Genomic DNA, 20,310 nt, shown 5'->3' with positions numbered 1-20,310 from the left:
ACAGTGTGGGCTATGCAGACAGACCCTGCAGACAGAGCTACTACTCTCGTTGAATTTGCTTAACACATGTGATTCTACAGAACATTCTGAGTTGAAGAGTGTTTAGGCAGCACACCTACCCCATTCTGTGCCCACACACGGCATCTTCCTGTCCACTGAAACACAGAGCTTCGTGGCAGTCACAGTACCCTGCCCTTGAGGATGCCTGCATCTTCGTGCCACAGATGCCTGTGTCTTCATAGCATTCTCGGTGATGGTCTGTGGTGGGGCATGAGAAGTGCTCCCAGGTCATGCGTTTCCTTCCATGGGGCCTTGAACCCATGGCCAGTGGCCATAGTCTGCATTATTTTGTTACTTGCTATCACAATCTTTTGCCAATCATCCTTTTCAAAATTTTTGGTCTCTAATTTCATTCTCTTAACCACCCTGTAACTTTAATCTCTCTGAGCCTTGAAATGACCCATAGATATAGTAGTTACTTTTTCAAAAAAGAATTTTTAAAGCCTATTAGGTTCTAATCACTTCTGGACCTATGGAATGACCAGTAAATAGTTTATAAATATTATTAACTCACTATTATCTTAATAAAAAGAACAACAAATTCTAGATATATTATTAGATTATCCTCCTCCAAAGTATTTCTTTTCATTCTCTCCCCACTTCCACTGCCACCAGCCCAGTTTAGGGCTGTCTCCCTCACACCCGTCACTTCTCTTTCTATAATAATAATAATGGTGGTTGCTGTTCATGGTAGGCTCTGTGATAAGTACTTTCATTGACATATTTAAACCTCGTAGAAGGGGACTTTAAAGATGAGGATGCCAAGGCTCATAGGGCTGAACATCTATTGAGTGTCAACCATAGGTCAAGCTCTTTACTAAATGCTATCTCTGTATTATCTCATTCAGTCCTTATGATGACTATTTTACACAATACCCAGCACCAAATCATGGATTTAGATGTTCCATACTTGCCCAAGGATAGTAAATAGTGGAGTTAAAACCTCAGCCACCTCAACCACCATACCATACTGCTGTTATTCTTAGAAGCATTAGTGCCATTGTCCTCCTTTTACAGATGGAGTAACTACAGCCCAGAGCTACTGAATAGTTTGCCTAAGATCACCAAACTAATAAGAGGCAGAGGCAGGATTTGAACCTGGGTCTTTGATTCTAAAGCCTGAGTGACAAGCACCACATTCGGTTGCCTCCTTCTCTTTCCTTATTCACTTGCATCCCATCTGTAAATCAGGTCTCTCTCAATCCCTTCCTAAACACTAATTCTATTTTTCTTGCTATTCCTCTGCTCAGAAATGGTCTGTGTCTATTTCTTCAGTCTGAAATCTCTTATTTATTTATCTGGACTTTTAAGGCCCTCTGAAGTCTCCTTCTGACCCCCAATCCTTGTTTCTAGAGTGCCCAGATCCCTCGCCCTGCTCAGTCAGCCATCTCCTTACTATCCCACCTGCATGCTAGACTTCTCCTGCCTCCAGGTGTCTTTCATCTTATTTCCTTCATCTCTTCAAATAGCTTTTCCTTGATACCTAACCTGTGCTGCCAATCCTGTGATACCTATTCTGTACTGGAGGAAAGCCTGAAATTCTCCAGGAGTCAAGCTGAATCTACTTTCTCTGTGCTGCTCCGGGCTACCCTCTTTGGGCAGCATCCCCTGCTCACTTCCTCTCCCTTGCTGTGCCTCCCATCTCAATTCCCTCCAGGGATAGGTGCAGTGTGGGACCTCATTATGGACTCCTGTAGGTCTCGAGTCATAAGTGAACTCCATGAGGGCAAAGACCATGCAAGACAATCCTGAGCATATAGTAGTTGCTTAATAAATAGGAATTGGGTGAGTTATTAATTTGTGATAATAGTTTTTTCCAATCAAATCAGATTTTTATTATGTTAATTCTGAGTCCAGAAACACAAATTTTTGAAATGTCAATTTATTTGATTTTTTGAAAGTATGCGTTATTGTGCTTATTTTAAAGGTTAGTAAAACTGATCTTCTAAACTATTGCTATTCTCCTAGTAAATGTCCCTTCAACGGTAATGGAAGCCATGTGCAGACAAGATGCCCTGCAGCCCTTCAACAAGAGCAGCAAACTCACCCCCGCCACCCAGCAGCGCTCCGTTGTTTTCCCCCAGACTCCGTGCAGCAGGAACTTCTCTCTCCTGGATAAGTCTGGGCCCATTGAGTCAGGATTTAATCAAATCAACGTGAAAAACCAGCGAGTCCTTGCAAGTCCGACTTCCACAAGCCAGCTCCACTCGGAGTTCAGTGACTGGCATCTTTGGAAATGTGGTCAGTGCTTTAAGACTTTCACCCAGCGGATCCTCTTACAGATGCACGTGTGCACGCAGAACCCTGACAGGTAACCCTGACTCTCACTGCTGACAGTGTGTTTGCTTAGTGAGACCCACTGCTTGCCTTCCTGCCAACTTCTGAGTGCCTCCACAGGTGAAGCCCTGTGATAAGCAGTGCCTGCATTCTGGAAGGTCAGAGAGAAATGTGAGACCACTGCTTGACTTTCTTGCATGTAAGGGCTACACGGACAGGTTGGTGGCTGCAGAGGAAACTCTGCACTTGCCTTCCAAACAGTTCTGTCCAAGCTTAAAAGGAAGAGAAATAGAAGGAATGTTTATGAATATCATAGATGGAAAAATGAGGTCAGGATAATTAGAATCCTCTCTGTCTTCCAAAGATAATATAGCTGGCTGCTCTGCTGCTGTCACAGTCATTTCAGGGTTCACCTCCAGTGTGCCGTGGGTATGAACTTAATTAAGTACCAAGAGGTAATGAATTGGAATTTTTTGCTTAGTACTATTTTTCTTCAGAGCATGCAAACCCATAAATCCTGCAAAGCTGTCAAAAGGAAATACCTACTCTGCTAGTGATGTGGAGGAAAACAGATGCCACTTATTCAATAAACTAATATCCACACAGAAGAAAAATGTTGACTAGATACCTCAGAGTCAAAGTTGGTTTGAAAGTTTGTCAATAAAGAGTTTTATGGCCATGAACTGAGGATGAAATTTAGCTGAACAAGTGAATTAAAATTTCAGGTGCTCTGACGAGTGGCACAGTAGATATAATGGAACTATTATTTATGAATCAAAACCGGTTTATTCGACAGTTTTGATAGCTGGGAGCGCAAAAGACAAAAATCAAATTAATTCAATAAGAAAGGATTGCTTGTGTTTTCTCTCTCCTTCACGTCCTATGAAAACTTGATTAAAAACCAAGTATCCAAGAATAGCATTCCAAATGCACTTTAAATATAAAAGCAGAAGATAATTTTTGAAGCTAGGATAGGAGACTTGGAAGCAGGACTCTGGATTATTTTCTTAATTTTGCCACTAATTAACTTTAACTTGGCTCTCCTCTCCTAATCATATACACCCAGCTCTTCCCTTCCAGCTCTGTAGGACACACTGTGTGCCTAGAAAACCCAAGCAAAGACAGGGACGATGGAGGTGTGGGGGAGAGGAGGTGGATATTTTATAAAATAATAATCATCAGTTACAGGATACATATGCTCATTACACATGCATACGTCTTCATTTGTGCTGTTGGAAAAACCACTTGCTTAGCATCAACATTGCTGTAGCTAATTAATGTTGGAACATTAATTAGGGCATTTAAGGCAGCTATGTCTTCACAATCTTTTATTTTCAATAGGGGTGTCCCCTGGTGAGAATATCAACAGACTTCTGCACATCTTAGTACTGTTGGTGTAGAGGCGATACAAACGTTTGAAAATGTTTTCCTCATTCAGAAAAGATTTCTTTTTTCAAAATTTGCCTCCTCGCAAGTGTACATAGAACCTCCAGATATATCTCTTCTAAGTTTGCAAAGCATTTTAGTAGTCTTTAAAATACAAAAGATGCATTAAAATCTTATTATAAACTTGCTTTTTAAATAGATTGAATTCAGTGAATCTATTATTTGCAAAATTTCATTGTCATAACTAATCATGCCAGTTAAAATAATAGTTGAAAATTTCTGGATAGTAGAATTTTCAAAGTGTAGCTTTGAGGATGAGATGAGATGAATTTATGCTGAATGCCATAAAGCAATGAAACTATTTCATGCTAAGTAGATACTGAAACAAACTATTTTGTCTGACCTCAGTTACACTTAGAAAATCATATGTGTGTGTTATGATGTCTGTCCTGTAGAAGAATAGTATCATGATTTATAATATTGTTATGCATGGTAACTAACAGAAAAAAATATAGGTCTCAAAAACTAGAAAGCTTACATATTCAAAATACATTTCAGTGGGAAATGTATTGTTAGGTCTGTACTGATTCCAAGCTAATTTAGAGTTATTGGCAAAAATCTAGGTGGCATGAGATGCCTGTCTTGTCATAGACCCTGATAGGCTTATTTGCTTCAGATGTCCAAGTGTGGAATTGCCAGCTTTTCCAAATGAGGTGAAGTAATGAGTGCTTGTTATCTGGGAAGGAGCCAAAGTGGGATTAAATTACTGAAGCAGTGGGTTCCTTCCCTGCACCTTGTTGGTAAAGACTTGAGAGATGGCTGAGCACAGTGGCTCACGTGTGTAATCCCAGCACTTTCGGAGGCCGAGGCAGGCAGATCACAAGGTCAGGAATTCAAGACCAGCCTGGCCAACATAGTGAAACCCAGTCTCTACTAAAAATATAAAAATTAGCCAGGCATGGTGATGTGCACCTGTAGTCCCAGCTACTTGGGAGGCTGAGGCAGGAGAATCTCTTGAACCCAGGAGGTGGAGGTGGAGGTGGCAGTGAGCTGAGATTGCACCACTGCACTCTAGCTTGGGCAACAGAATGAGACTTTGTCACAAAAAAAAAAAAAAGAAAAAAGAAAAAAAACACTTGAGAGGTGTTACCATCAACTTCTTGAATAAGTTAAAATTAAAAATTATTACTTCAAAAAATCAGTTCCTTTTATAAGCAAAGTAATAAAGTACAATGTTTCTTAGTAACAAAGAGATGCTTGAATTACATCATCACATATGAGTTGATTGTTGAAGACCATGGGAAATAGAGGGAGATACCCAGTCACTTGGACGCCCTAGTTTTATTCTATATACATAATTAGTTTTAGTATAAAGGGCTAGAATGGCTTATTTCTGTTCCAGAACCCTGGATGCTCTGTTTGTACCAGAAAGTTTGGAGGTAAAAGATACTCTCCATAATTTCTTAACCACATGGGTGAATCGCTAAATGGAAAAAATATTCAGAACTACACTAGAACTTCAAATGTGTTCATGACAGTAGCTGCATTTGGAACCTTTTTATGGTTATTATCCACATGGATTACAACTGCTTAATACAGGTTGAGAATCCCTTATTTAAAATTCTTGGGAACAGAAGAGTTTTTGATTTGGGGTTGTGTTGGATTTGGGATGTTAGCATTATACTTACTGGGTTAGCATGCCAAATCTGAAAATCTGAAATCTGAAATGCACCAATGAGCATTTCCTTTGATCATCATGTTGCTGCTCATAAAATCTTGGATTTTGGAGCATTTTGGATTTTGGATTTTCAGATTTGGGATGCTCAGCCTGTATACATATATTTTTTAGTGATTGATTCCACACATCAGCTGGCCTTTAGTCTTTAGTGATATACACCCATTCAGCCATTTACAGTGAAAAGGCTGAATAGTTAGAAAGCATTTTCCCTTGTTTGAAAAACTCAAAAGCTTTTATTTTGATAGGAAAATCTTGCTAGAACCAGGGAAAAGAAAGGCAAGAAAGAGGGACACAGGAGACAAAGTCAGAAGGTAAAATAGGTTAGAGTTTCAAACAAGTCCAAATTTGAAACAGGCCCTTGAATCTGAGGTCCAAATGATTTTTCACTCAGTGGACTGAGTATATGGCCATGAAACCCCAGATATTTGAACCTCCATCCAAGAGACTTCATGCGTCTATATTCATGAGATTTTTCATGTGAGGTATCATCAAAAAGTCTATGCCTTGATATAAAGGAAAGAAATCTGTGTATACTCAGGGATCCCAGCCTCATCCTTTTTCACCACTGGGTTATTCACATTCAACACAGAAAAAAAAAATCAGTCTGACCTGGCAAAGTAGAAATCAATACTAAAGACAAAAACACACCCATGAAGGTCCAGGAGCCACAGAATTATTTTTTCTTGATTTTGTTCTGTTAATATTATACAAAACTGAAAATCTATTTCTCCTTTTTTACCAGGTTACTGACTTTTTCTTTTCCTGAATAAATTCAAAGAGAAGAAGCTGTTGAGATCTAGATCAACCAAAATTTTGCTCAGGGACTTTATAAACATTTGGGTTTTGCATCGGCTTATTGCCTAGGCCAAAGCAACTTTTCTTGCTTTTGCTCAAACCAGGAGTTAGAAATCCCTTTACTCCTCTGGCCTTTTTTTCCTACAGAAACTCTCAACACTCCCACTGGGGCAGTGAGGTGGTAGGGGCTATGCTCCAGAAAGGGTAAAGCAAAGCCTTCAATCACGGTGGATTGTTTTCTGACAAATATGTTCTCTTTTATTTTCTGCAGAAAATGTGTTTATAATGCTGATTTTTATTTTTCATCCCTTTTCTTTTCCATTCTCCTTTTTGACTGTGCCACACAGAGCAAGTCTGCCTTCAGCTTCCTGGGCACACCATCACCTGTTCACATTTGTGTTTGAAGCATCATTATTTCTAAGAAATGTGGTGGAACCAGAGGGTAGAAAGACATTAGCAGGGGCTCTCTGGTAGGAGGGGCCTGGAGAGAATTCATCTTCATAATAGTTGCTTAGAATGTATCAGCGTTCTGTGTCTTGCTTTTTCCCCATGCCCCAAGTGTGAAGGTTATCTCCTTTCTAGCTTTGATGTTCTTCTGGCTCTTTGGTCTTGCACTTCTGTCACCATCCTGAAATATTTTTCTCCTTACATAGAACTAAGTTCTTTTCTCACTCCACACAGCCAGCAGTGACCTAAGTAATCTCCCTTTGAAGTCTTGGGAGATTTGCACTTGGACTGGCTGATGTTGAGCAAAGAGAGAATGTGGCCCCAACTGAACACGTTTTGTCCTGGAGGCCATGGAAGAAAAATCAAAGCAGGATTAATAATTTTAAGCCAAACCATACTTAATTTTGTTAAATGTTTCATCCTTTTCCCATGTGTACACCAAACCAATTACAGATTCAAAGCAAATGAATTGCACATTTTACTGGAGTTATCTTTGGCAAAGGAGCTGCCAGTGACCAGGAGTGCCAGGCGATGTACAAGATTGTCTTTCTGCTTAAACATTTACCAGCATTGATATATGCCAAATACCCAAATCTACCCAGGTGGTTTCTGTTCTTCAGTTATTTCTTTCTTATATAAGGAGCACCTTTCTGTTTTTTCATCAAGCTGGATATATGTGTGTTGGAACTAGCCACATAGAGCTATTTACACATAATTAATCTGAATCAAGTAAAATAGTACTTCTCAGGTGCACTCACCATACATCAAGTGTGCAGCAGTTGCATGTGGCTTGTGGCTCCAGTATTGTAGATCAGATACAGAACAGCTCCATCATTAGACAATACTACTAAAGATCTTAAGTGGTAAAAAAGCCATAAAATACTGTGGTCATGAGATGCTATCCCTTTGTGAGACATGATCATTGCCTTTGCTTTGAGAAGAATGAAATGCTTTGGAGAGAATAAAGTGCTTTAAAAAGGAGATTTCGGGGCTGGGCACAGTGGCTTACACCTGTAATCCCAGCACTTTGGGAGGCCAAGTCAGGTGTATAACTTGAGCCCAGGAGTTTGAGACCAGCCTTGGCAACCTGGTGAAACCCCATCTCTACAAAAAATATAAAAATTAGCTGGGCATGATGGTACATGCCTGTAGTCCCAGTTACTCAGGAGGCTGAGAGGTAGAAGGATCGCTTGAGCCCAAGAGTTTGAGGCTGCAGTGAGCCAAAATCACATGAGCGCACTCCAGCCTGGGTGACAGAGTGAGGACCTGTCTAAAAAAAATAAAAAGAATAAAAATAAAGAAGATTCCCATTTAGTCATGCAATGTCATGAGATCCCGGAAATAGGAAAGCTAAACCCAGCACTCATGGATGTTAGTTCTTACGAGTGTCTCCGAGTATGACACATCATGGGAGGCAGAACTTCAGAACTTACTATATTCAAAAGGTTAATAATAAATTAACTCTTACCTTTTGGCCAGACATTGGAAAATTAATGGGAATGTTGGTTGTCAGAATAAAAAGATGAGTAATGACAACTAATCCTGTGCCCCAAAGGTCCTTTGGCTGTAAATTAAGAGATGTGGAGTTAGGATGTGCTAATTGAAATGTGCAAGCATAGTTTTAACTTCTGTGGCCAGTTGTCCAAAAGAAGTTGTGATGCCTGAGATTCCAAAGTGATGATAATGTTTTCTAAGCTCTGCTGTTGGGCCTGAAAATTTAATTTTTGAATGTACTCCTGTGTCCTTAGGAAACCCTAGGGACATAATCGATTTTAAAATTACTTTTTGATCATTTTCTTTTATTCATATTTTTAAGGAAATATTGACAATCCAAGAAAAGAGGGTTTAAAGGAATCTTGTCTACTTACAGTGTAACTTTTGTAATTTCTATGGACTTTCTATAGATTTCTGGACTGAAAAAGGCACTGCTGTTATAGGGGCAGGTGAGGTACCTGCTTCGGTTCTAAGTTCTGTACAAAATCAGCCTTGGCAAAGGTGAATGGGACCAGGTAGTCTAACATCTTATTTTTCAATGTACCTAACAATGAAGGAATATTGCTTTGCCTTTTGAGATTAACCAAAACAAAGTTTGGTCCTATATTTTGGTACTAGATTTTCTTATTCTGAATTCTCAACTTTTTACCAATGTGTTTAAATTTTCCATATTCTAATGAGCATATACACACATAGAACCACAGAAAGCTCCATGTATAGCGAACTAGCATGTAGATGTGAAGGAGAATAGAGATCATATTGGTGTTGCTGTATCTTGGGAGGCAAGAAATCTTGTATTGTACAGATTTCTTGGGTGACGCACATTTGTCGATTACCTGAAAGCAAGAACAAGCATGATGAGATGCAAGAGATCAGCATCTTCAGTCCATTCCCCTTACCAGGTAGATGAGAAAACATGTCAGGAAAGTTGAATGCTTGTCCAAATGCCACAGCTTAACAGTCAGGAGCCCTATCTCTACTGTTGTAGGCCCTTCCGTTCATTCAAACAGAATTCTGCAAAGTTTTAAAAACGGTGCCGTATAGGTCACTGCATCCCTAGCATATGCCTCTCAGGCTGGTGCTCCAGGCAAAGGTGATGTTTTAGAATCTGCTTTGCCTTCCATTGGTGTTACTTTGATATAAGAATTCAACATAAACCTCTCTGTGGTCATTTCTGCTCCCCTGTGTGTAAATCTTTGCCACCGTGAACTATTAACATAAAAAGGATGGATTGACTTCTGACTGTGAGAAATAAATCACCCCAACTTTTGACAGCAGAGTTAGAAAAAAAAGAAAAGATTAATTGGTTTTATTTAGTGGCTTATTGTTTATTGTGATAGCTATTAAAAATAGATAACCAGAGGCTAATAAATGTTAATGGTCCCTTCACTATCAGAAAAATCAATTGTCAGTGGATATAGCATATATTAATATATTATTTTGTTTATAATCTTCAATAACATTTAAAAAAATCCAACCTTGAGAGAATTATTTTTTCAGGAACCCTTTAAGGTTAATGTTTACCACAAAGAACAGATTTGGCAGGAGGATATTTTCATCTATGTATAATTTTAATGGCTTTCAAAGGATTATTTTATAATTGTCATAAAATGCATGCATAATTTGTCAAGATTGATAAACTCCTTACCAAAGACTTTTATATATTTCTTTGAAACTTGTTTGAGAGCAGGTAGATAGATTTCTAAATGTAAGTAATTAAAATTGTATAGTATTGAGTTATTGACCAATCCTGGGCTATTAATCAAGCTAAAAAATTCTACAATCAGGGCTCAGTGTGCTGAAGCCTGATGAAATAATAGTATTTGTGTTCAGTGAGGCAAGTAGCCACAATTAAGCAGTTCACTTGACAAATGAGAGGGTACACTTTATTTTGCACTTAATTGAATTGTGGTACATGCTCGGTCACCATTGTCTCCTGGCCCTTCATTTTGGTTTCTGATCATTGGAGCTTATGCATTTGTTAAAGGTTGAGCAATTAAGTCTGCTTTTGCCATTGGTTTCTAAATGCAGCCAGAAATGTCTGGCCCACAAGCCAGGGCTTAGTGAATGCTGTTAATACCCTCACGACAGATTATTAATTATCCAAACAAACATTTTGATAAACAAATTAGAATCCTGTCAAGGAATGATATGAAATAGTTTCAAATAGGGAAAACTCCCTGGGTTTTATATCACTCATCATATTCTGCTTAAGTAAGCAGAAGAACTGTAGAGAAGACAGAATTTTAATCTATTTTATGAAAACCAAAAATTGATTTACTTCTCATGAGCTAGGAAGAATGTGCTGTGATAATCTTGCTAATTATCAGGTATTTGTCACCACTTCCTTCCATTTGCTGTTGCACCAGAGTCATCCTTCCGCAAGCATAGTGACATCCTATCATTTATGTGCTGCTATAAATCATGACTTGCTGCCAGATTAAACTAGGGAGGTGATGTTCAAGAGAAAGATCTGGTGGGTAAATATTTGGAGGGGAAATAGCAGGTAGAAGTCAGGATTTCTTTGACAAGAGACACATCTGTGCAAAACCAGTGATTATGCTATAAGTGCACCACAGTTTAATATCTATTAAAATACACGTGTAACTTGCTGACTTGCCTGTGTGTTTACCTAGTACTGAGGATAAGGTCCAAACATCTTAGAATGACCTTAGTATCAAGAGCTTATGTCCTGGGAGGACAGTTTATCCTCAGTTTTCTGAACTGACAGAGATAATAGCAACTGCTTTCTCTGTCCCAGAGGACCATAGTAAAGATTAAACTGGATAACTGATTTTCAAAGCACATTGAAAAGATAAAAGTGCCATGGAAGCATAAGAGACAATTATATATTTTCTCTTGTAACATCTGCTTAATGAAGTCTGTGCTTTCACTGCTTATAAAAGTACCCTAACATTTGCCTGAGGGAAGATAAAAATGAGAAAGCAGGGGTTTCCAAAATGGTATGATTAGTACTGGAAAGGGATATTCATTTGGGAATTGATGTGTCTCTGCAGCTCTGTGAATTTTGTTCCTGTGGCAACAAGTAAAGTAGTGCGAATCCAGTGGCCAAAGCTCTATGCTCTGTCTTAGAAATTGAGAAAATGTCACCAAGAAGTTTTGGCCCCTTGTCATATGATTCTGACTTCCACTGAGCAACACCGAAAATAATGACCAGGCAGTCTGTTTATTTGTTTCAGACCCTACCAATGCGGCCACTGCTCCCAGTCCTTTTCCCAACCTTCAGAGCTGAGGAACCACGTGGTCACTCACTCTAGTGACCGGCCTTTCAAGTGCGGCTACTGTGGTCGTGCCTTTGCCGGGGCCACCACCCTCAACAACCACATCCGAACCCACACTGGAGAAAAGCCCTTCAAGTAAGTAGCAGCTAGCACTCCACCGTCTCTTTCTCTTAGCCTTTCCCAAGAGCCAGCAGATGCATCAGCACAGTGCTGCCTGGCTTAGCCAGCTGGCAAAAGCTACTTGGAAGGCCAGTGTCCAGGCTGTAAACAAATTTCCTTGTATAGTGGCTGACATTTAAAAAATGAAGTAAGGAAACCTATATACTGGTCCTCACTCAAGTTTCCAACCTTGGTCTTGAGATGAATCTTCTTGGTCTGTTTTCTCATCATCAAAATAAGGAGGTAGGAGTAAATAATTTGAATATTTGTTCAGTCTCTGATGATCTGTGTTTCTGGAATTTTGTCTAGGAGCCACATAGAGCTCCTGTAGCCATCGGCAAGCCTCGTGATCATCAGAAAGGTGATTACAAGTTTAGAACACCAGAATAATCCCTTCCTGGAGAACTTGAACACTTCAGGATTCTGATGAAATATATCCTCTTCTTTTCTATATGTTAAAGAGTTTGAACCTATTATAGCAGCCAACTTGTGAGTTTTTAGTGTATACTTTGGACTTTAGAATTACCATGTTGGTGAAAAAAGAGAAAACCAAATCCAGAGTACGTTGACTATCTGAGGATTTGGGGAATGTGGAAAGAGATGGAATTGAATTCTAAGGGCTTTGGCAAGGTAATGGCATCTAAGCAAGAGAGTGTGTTTCTACACATGGCACACTCATCCAAATGGTGGACATCTGAATCATGCAAGATGGTCTGTTCATCCACTTGTTCACTTATTCATTCATTTACACGTTCAGTTATATATGTGTTCATTCATTCAGCAGGTATTTACCAAGTATGTACTTTTGTGCTAGGCACCCTGCTAGGTACAAGAGATACAAAGGTGAATGAGGCTTAGCTGCTTCTCCCCTCCTCCATCTTTGAGAACCTCATAGTCTAAAGGGAAGCCCAATTAATAAATGAATTATAGGACGAACAGTACAACAGTAAGAAATGTATGTATGATATTTCACAGTAGCACAGAAATAGAGGAATCAATGCTATCTGGCAGAGTTGGTGTTTCAGATATGTTTTGATGGATGAATAGGAGCTTTCTAGACATATGGGTGGTGGGTGAAGGTAATTTCTGGCAGTTCAAACAGCACGTGGAAAGCCCTGAGAGTGAGTCAGCATGTGTGCTTGATCACTGGTCTCAGAGCAGTTTTTACAGTCTGTGTGATGAACTCTTTTCAGTTCAACCCTATTACAGCTCTCTTCACACATTTGCTCTACTGGCTTTTTCTGTTTGAGAAGGAGAATTAAAAGAGCATAGAGTTACCCCCTTATTTACCTTCTGTAGGACAAGATCAAGCAAGACAGGAAATGATTCAGATAGTAGGAGACTAATCCCCTTGCTCAGTCTCAGCCAAGAAGCCTTCCCAGAGCCTTGTTACCCAGGATTTTCCATCCAGACCTGCTGTCATGGCGCACTGTTGGGCTCAGCCTGAGGCCAGGCTCATCTCAGGAAACAGAGTCCTGTAGTCTGGGTCCTGCCTATCTCTCTGGCTGCCAGTGAAGGGAGAAACTCATCAAAGACAGTCATTTTCCCTCTTCTCCTCAAGAATTAGTTACTTTATTCAGCATTCTTAACTATTCTCCAACATGGTTTAATTTATGGTATTAATAATCAAAATAGTGATCATTTTTGTTGCTATACATAGGTGCAGCTTGTTCACTGCTTAAGAGCATCTGGCTAAGGGGGCAGAATGGGGTCTAAAATCCAGTCTGTGCTATGCCAACCATGCTGTGCCCACTGAGGCTGCAGTAGCTCAGAGGACATCTTTTTCTAATCCTCCCTAAGGGGCTGCATGGGCTACCACAGTCCTAGGAGTTCCCAATCACCAGTGCTTGTATCCTGCCTAGTGTACTTTGTCATCGCCTTCTGGCCTGAGTCCCAAAGGGTTCCCAGATTCTGGCTTCATCACTGCTCTGGAGGAGGGCATTGGCAGTGAATGGCACATTGCCTTTGCCTTTGAGTAAGAGAGCTTTTCAAAAGCAGAGGTACAGGAGGGTTCAGGATCCTTCTGGCCCCTTATATTAGAAAGGGCAGCCAGACAAATACAGTGCCAAGAATCAGATTGATTTTTATCTTGTTGCTGTGTAAATAGATTTTAGTAATTAATTGAAGAGGTTTCAGGGTCAAAATGGGAAATAGATTTCTATTAATGTTAAGGTGTTACTTATGTGTAACCCTGTTGACTCCAGTCAATTTTTTTCCTTTAACATCTGTTTTTGTCATGTTTCCAATAGAGTTGCCATTTTAACTTAATTTTAATTCATCAGATTAATATTTGAAGCACTTTGATGATTGTGTTTTTCTTGTTCTAAAAATAAGTTTTGTAATCATACTTACCTACATCTGGAACAAAAAAAAAAAAAACAACCAAGGTGTTGGCTTAAATTCCACGTATATGTTTTAGTTCCGTGTGTTCCTCCTCTTATCTAGACAGCCACCTGCTGTAATTTTGTTTTAAATTTTTCAAATAGCTATTCCCAGGGGCGAGCTGAATATATACTTATTTTGAAAGTGCAGGATTTAAACATCTTCTAGGGAATGGTACGTTAAATTCTTTAGTGTATACGATCAGGTCTTTTAGAATTGATCTATCCCAAGGGAATTTTGGGAATCTTCCAAGCACAGCTCATGGATATTCATCCCATGGACATTTGTAAATATCATGAAGATATCCTTTTACAAGCTTATAAAACAAACATGCAAAAAAACTATTTCTTCGAAGATTAGTCAATAAAATGGGTTTCTCTACAACAATTAATTTTACTACTTCAACTAATGGGTATTGGCTTAAACAATGTTTTAAAGAAGGAGAAGAATCTTGTAAAGGCACACAACCCTCAACTGTATGTCTTGGGCTCAGGAGGCCTTTACAGAATTCTCAGGGGTGAGCTGAGATTGAGCCTGCCATGTCAGAGAAAGCCCTTTCCAACTTCTAAAATCTTCTGCTGAGAAGTGGTTTTTGAAGGCATATCAAGATTACTGCAATCCAAAGAAGGCTGGAGAAGATTTGGCATGAAGAGGTCAGAGTTTCAGTCCAGGCTTTGCCTCATATCTGATTGGCTGAAATTCCAAGGAAAGAATCCGTCTCCCAAGTTCTGGGTAGATGATGGGCGTGTCAGCAGCTACCCTAGGCTGTAGAATTAGGATTTCTAAGACAAAGGAGCATGTATGAAAAATAAAAATCAGAGGATCATATGGAAGGTCTTGGCTTTCAGTTTGCTCTATGATACTGGAAGTCATGGAAAACAGGAGCAAAGCAAGATATCATTTAACAGCAATGGCCGAGCATTTTATTGCAGGCAGGCAGGCAGGAAAGAAGGAAGTAAGGAAGATAGTTGGCAATCGAAAAATGATTATTTGCAGCAAGGACTCCTTCCTCCTTCTGACTGAACAGAGTGTCTTGAGATTTCAGTGGGCTGCTCTGCTCTGCCTGAGAGGATCTGTGTGAACTGCCTGATGCCTGGCTTTCTAAACCCGGGAAGCTGAGAACAGGCCAGGATTTTCCTTAGGAGGAGTTCTTCGTTATTGTTAGAAGCAGGGAGAATCATTCATTGCTATGTTCTTGCTGCATTCAAAAAAATGGAGTTTTTGAAAAAAAAATCAAAGGAAATTCTGAAGGACATCTAATATTTGAATAAGAACTAGGCAAAATTAAAGCAAATCCAAGAAGCAAATCAGTAAATACAGTAAATATATATTGAACATACCACACATACAAAGCCCTGTGCAATTTGGTTCAATTCAAAAAGTATTTGGTGACATAGAGGCACAAAAAACTTTTTGCAGATTTTCTGTGGTAACAGAACTTTACATCCTTTGTTAAGCTCCTTGTACATATAATCCAATCAACCATCATAGTAAGTAAAGAAGGATCTCAAGCCTTAGAAATAATTAAGTCTAAGATGCTCACTATGGTATAATAGAAAGTTGAGGAGTTTCTTTTTGCTGAAATACTTGGTAGACTTTCCACTTCACCCTCCTGAGATGCTCCCCTCAAGGCTGTGGCAATAGCACCTACGCTAAGGGAAGGCACAGTGAAGGCCCTGAGTGCAAGGGCGATTCTCCCTCATGACGCATTACCTTCATCTTTCTTTCCTTCTTAGTCTGTTACACTGCACGAAGTCCAGGCTTGGAGATCCCCCTGCCAGTCAGTCATCTGGGATTGTAATTCAGGGTTAATTTAGATGCCAACCAAGTGAAGTCTGGCTCTGACTTCTGTCCTTGTGCTGATTAAACTATGAAAATATCTTGTGGAAGAGATTTCTCTAAAATGTAAGATGATGAACATAAAACTGAAGTCCTTCCCTTATTTAAAAAAACTATTTTTATATCTAGCTCTTACTTCCTCACATATATAAATTGTATTCTTGTCATTCCCAAACCACGTAGATATTATTTCTAGTAGCCTTCTTTCCTCAAGAAGAAGTAATCCCTGAGAAAAAATAAGGTAATTTCTACACATCTGCTTGTATTTTTAACTCACACTTGGTGTGCAGATGGCTCTAGAAATGATTTTTCTGGAATACTCTTCTTACGAACCCTATATATTGGACAAATTTTCTGACTGTTACAACAAATCGTTCCATGTGTGTAAATATCTGCAGTGCATTTAGGCAAACACTTGAGAAAAATGTAACTCTCCTCTTAATGTCTCCATCTAATCTGGATGTTTAAATGTTATACACAGACATACACTTTTGCCTTATAGGAAGTACTAAACTGCCAACTCATGTATTCCTCATATTCTAATACACAAGATTAGAAATGCAAAACCATGACTTGGGCACATTTTCATTCCTCACAATTGTTCAAGCTATTCTACTCTCTTTGAAATTGATTCTAGAGCTTCAAGATAAAAAAAAAAGGAATATAATAATTTGAAAGTTTGTCAAGCAGTGAAAGGTAGTATATTTTGACACACTAATCCAGTAACTAATCCGTTTTCTAATAAACAATCAGCAGTTCGCTAACGTGTCCTCAGCACTCCAGGAGCTCTGGAGAGGGGATGAGCTGCCCACGGACGTTAATGAATACACCAAAAATCATTAGGTGATCAATACTTCTGAGTTATTTTCATTGAGCTGATAGGTCTGATACATTAAAGCTGACATTATACATTTGTCAAGATCACAATGCAGTTTTTAACAGTGGAACTGGCTGCTAAAAATATTCCCCGAAAGACAATCCAAGAAACACAACTTCTTTCCCTTGACACACTCCACTGGTACAGATACCATGAAAAATCCAAATGCGAATATCAAGCTCCTGCCTCCCAATGTTCAAAAACATGCAAGAATGCCCGGAGAGGATGGATGTGTCCTATTTTATAGATACTTATTTCCATGATAGGGTACTCAACATAATATGCTAAAGAGGAGAAAGAAGGAATGCCTAACAGATAACAGGGCTTGTGGCTTTTTTGTCTGTGTTAAGGCAGGGTTACTATGTCATGGTGGCTTTTGCCACAGCTTTCTTAGAGCAGGGGCTCACAAACTGGAGGTTGCATTATTTAAAAGTGAGACAATTTTGTGTAGTTCTTCTTAAATACCTTTTCTTTCAAAGATTTGAGGAAAGGGCATTAGGGTTGGCTGAGATGGCTTCTGAGCTGTATTAGATGCTGGGCCAGTGCTCTAGGCAGCCCAGGTAAGTAAGGTAGTGATGGAGCAGTCACTGTCCGTGCCCAGCCGGCTGCCACAGTTCTTCTGTGGGTATGTGTGTATACACACACAGTCACAAACAATCAGCCAGGGACAACATCCACAGAAAAACAACAGGCTCCCATTAGATTCTGAGTGTGTGTTCTGCTTTTTGTAGATTGAGTAGCCACCAAGCTAGTCAGGGAAGGTTGTTTGGAAGATATGGACATGGGAGATAGGGAGGGACTCAGGGTCTCTAGATTACAGTCTTTGTTTGTTTATTTCTCCTTTAAGTTAAGAAGAGATAAATCTTGAAGTGTGACATTTTCTCCTCATCAGACACACTGCCCTTAATTCTAGCCCATATGTATAATTCTTTCTCCTGTGCCACTGCAAACTCTAGTTTTATAAATCATTTTAACCCTAGGTTTGGTTGGGCTGTGACACTGTAACCAGCTTTTGCAAAAAAGCAGCCACCATGCCTACTGCCCCTCACAGTCACTGCAATCTAACGTATTACTTCCTCTAGTTTCCAAGTTCCAAGATGTTCACTCTTTGGCTGCTGTTCTAAAGGGAGTAGAATTCCTGATTGTAAATTAGCAGTAGGTGAAATTCTATTTGTCATCAATTTCTCTTTGGGGTTACAGAGCAGAAAACTGCAGACAAGCTGCTCCTTTGATGGCTCACTCCTAAAAATCTCTTTTTGTTCTTTATCTATTTGAACTGACAGTGATCAGAGCTGCAACAGGACAGGGCTCTCTGGAGAAATCACCTTCCCCCTGCCTATTGACAGATCCCTCTGTTCTGCATCAGACGGGCTTTGTCCCATCACAGGCATCCAGGCCTTGGAAGGAGCCACCAATTAAACCTCTTGAGCCGGTAAAATCTGAAGCCACTTTGGAGTGTCTGTTCTGATTAGGCAGGATGAGAGGAAGCCCATCACCCTGCAGGCCCCGCTCCCTGGTCTCAATTTTCTCTCTTGCCTCCACCAGGTGCGAGAGGTGTGAGAGGAGCTTCACGCAGGCCACCCAGCTGAGCCGACACCAGCGGATGCCCAATGAGTGCAAGCCAATAACCGAGAGCCCAGAATCAATCGAAGTGGATTAACTGATTGACTGGTTGGAATTAAACTGCAAGGAAAGTCATGATTAAATGTCACGGACACTTAAGCAAAACCAAAGATTTCCTCTGAGCAACTTTCAATCAGTCCCAGAAAACCAAAAGCAGTAATAAAATAAGTAAGATGTTAAGAGCTATTGATCCTGGCATGGAAGTCAGACCAGGAAAGAGATTATTTATTTATGACTAGAGATGAGACGTATTTCGGTGGACAACTGACCTGGGATGGCTAACATTTCCAGTCCCACCATGTATTTTGCTTTGTTTCTAAAAAGCTTTTTAAAAACTGTTATTTAATACCAAAGGGAGGAATCGTATGGGTTCTTCTGCCCTCCATTGTGACTAAGATGCACAGGGACTTGGTTCTCGTTGCACCTTTTTTTTTAGTAGCATGTTTCATGGGGACCCACTGTACAGCCCTTCCGTCTGCTGTGTCGGTTTGGCCTGGCCTGACGCTGGCTGCCCCAGCGGGGACCACTGCGGGGAAGCAGAGCAAGAGCCTTCACAGAGTCAGTGCTACCTTTAGCCCCAGACACATCCCATTTCCGTGTCTTCCATGCTCACTTCTCATGCACTTTTCACACGGTTTCTTCCAAACAGCCCGGTCTTGATGCAGGAGAGTCTGGAAAAGGAAGTACATGGTTTCAATTTCAAAATTCAAAGGAAAAAGTTGAGGACTTACTTTGTCCTGTCAAGATTGCAAGAACATGTAAAATGTACGGAGCTTCATAATACGTTATATTGTTCCGAAGCAGTTCGTTGAGAAAAGTTTGTTTTCAATAACATTTTAGCTTAAAAAAAAAGAAAACAAAAATAAAGTTCTTTGGTCTAAGGCTGGAGATAAGGTGTTAGGCTTCATGTAATTTTTTTAGTTGTTTCTGTGAAAGTGTTGATCATGTGAACAAAAATAGTGCCAACCCCCATTATCAAGGCCCTTTTAGCAGTTTTATCTTTCTTCTTCATATCGATGAACCCCAAGAGCCCCCTTTCCTTTCTCCTGAGTGTGGGGGGAGCATTTCTACAAATACAGGTGAAAATAGCCCAGACAAGGAGACTTTGAGAGGAGGAACCATGGAGAAGGTTGTGGTTAGAAGAGATAGCCCAGGAGTAGCCAATTTTATCAGTGAAATTACCTTTTCTTTTCTCGAGATTGATTAATTGAAAGAAAAAGAATTTTGTATACAATTTCACTATTCTTTGAGTGCTTAGAAAGTGAGTTTAATTTCAGCTAGCCTGTTGGTAGTTCAGCAGTGGTGCTCAATGAAATTGGGTCACATTTAATGAAATGATCTATGTTGGGAAAAACTGATAGCTCCCAGCAGCATCTCAGAGACTGTCTACCTCAATGGCCAGTTTGGATAAAAACTAGAGTGTTTAATAACAACAATTTCTGTTTGTAAGTTGCATCATCACCTGATATCAGGACATAGTCTTTTAAGGAACTCCTTGTCTTTGAGCTTTCCCATTGTCTTCCCTCAATAAAAATGAGACACATAACTGAACTCACTACTAAAAGGCAAGGATACTGCATGGTTTAATCTATTATTATGCCTCTGACTCAGAAAATCTCTCTTTCCGTTTAATTTTGCTTCTCTATTCCTTAGCAGCCCAGCTACCATGTTTTAAATGGAATTCAACAGAGCCTCATTAATAAGTGTTTATAGTTATTTATATATGTATATATGCATATATACACATAACAATAATAATAATCTCTAGGACCCCAGGCCATAAAGAGAAATATGACCTATTCTGATCTCTTTTTTGCCCAATCTCATACCATTCACCTAGAATTTACCTCCAGTTCTTACTCTCTCCTGGTCATGAAAGTAGTAAGGAATCTTTGCTGCTGTATAACAGTAGCTGATTGAAACTGTTCTCTCTGGTAGTTAGGAATGTGTTCTGGTTTTACAATTCCCTGCCCTAAGTGATGGAGGCATTT

At 39.7% G+C, this 20,310-nt stretch overlaps 1 protein-coding gene across 1 annotated transcript in view; it reads left to right on the top strand.

Moving 5' to 3' along the window:
• Positions 1 to 19,888, top strand: part of PRDM6 (PR/SET domain 6) — a 95,152-nt gene extending 75,264 nt beyond the window's left edge. The window contains exons 6-8 of the mRNA XM_035291000.3: positions 2,029 to 2,371; positions 11,398 to 11,574; positions 18,242 to 19,888. Coding sequence (XP_035146891.1) covers positions 2,029 to 2,371; positions 11,398 to 11,574; positions 18,242 to 18,356 — 635 coding nt within the window. The 3' untranslated portion in view covers positions 18,357 to 19,888. The remainder of the gene's footprint in view (positions 1 to 2,028; positions 2,372 to 11,397; positions 11,575 to 18,241) is intronic.
• Positions 19,889 to 20,310: the final 422 nt, after the last annotated feature.

This window comes from Callithrix jacchus, chromosome 2 (genome assembly GCF_049354715.1).
Source record: "Callithrix jacchus isolate 240 chromosome 2, calJac240_pri, whole genome shotgun sequence".
Classification (NCBI taxonomy): Eukaryota; Metazoa; Chordata; class Mammalia; order Primates; family Cebidae; genus Callithrix; species Callithrix jacchus.
The sequence above is the reverse complement of the archived record's forward strand: the minus strand, read 5'-3'. Positions and strand labels throughout refer to the sequence as shown.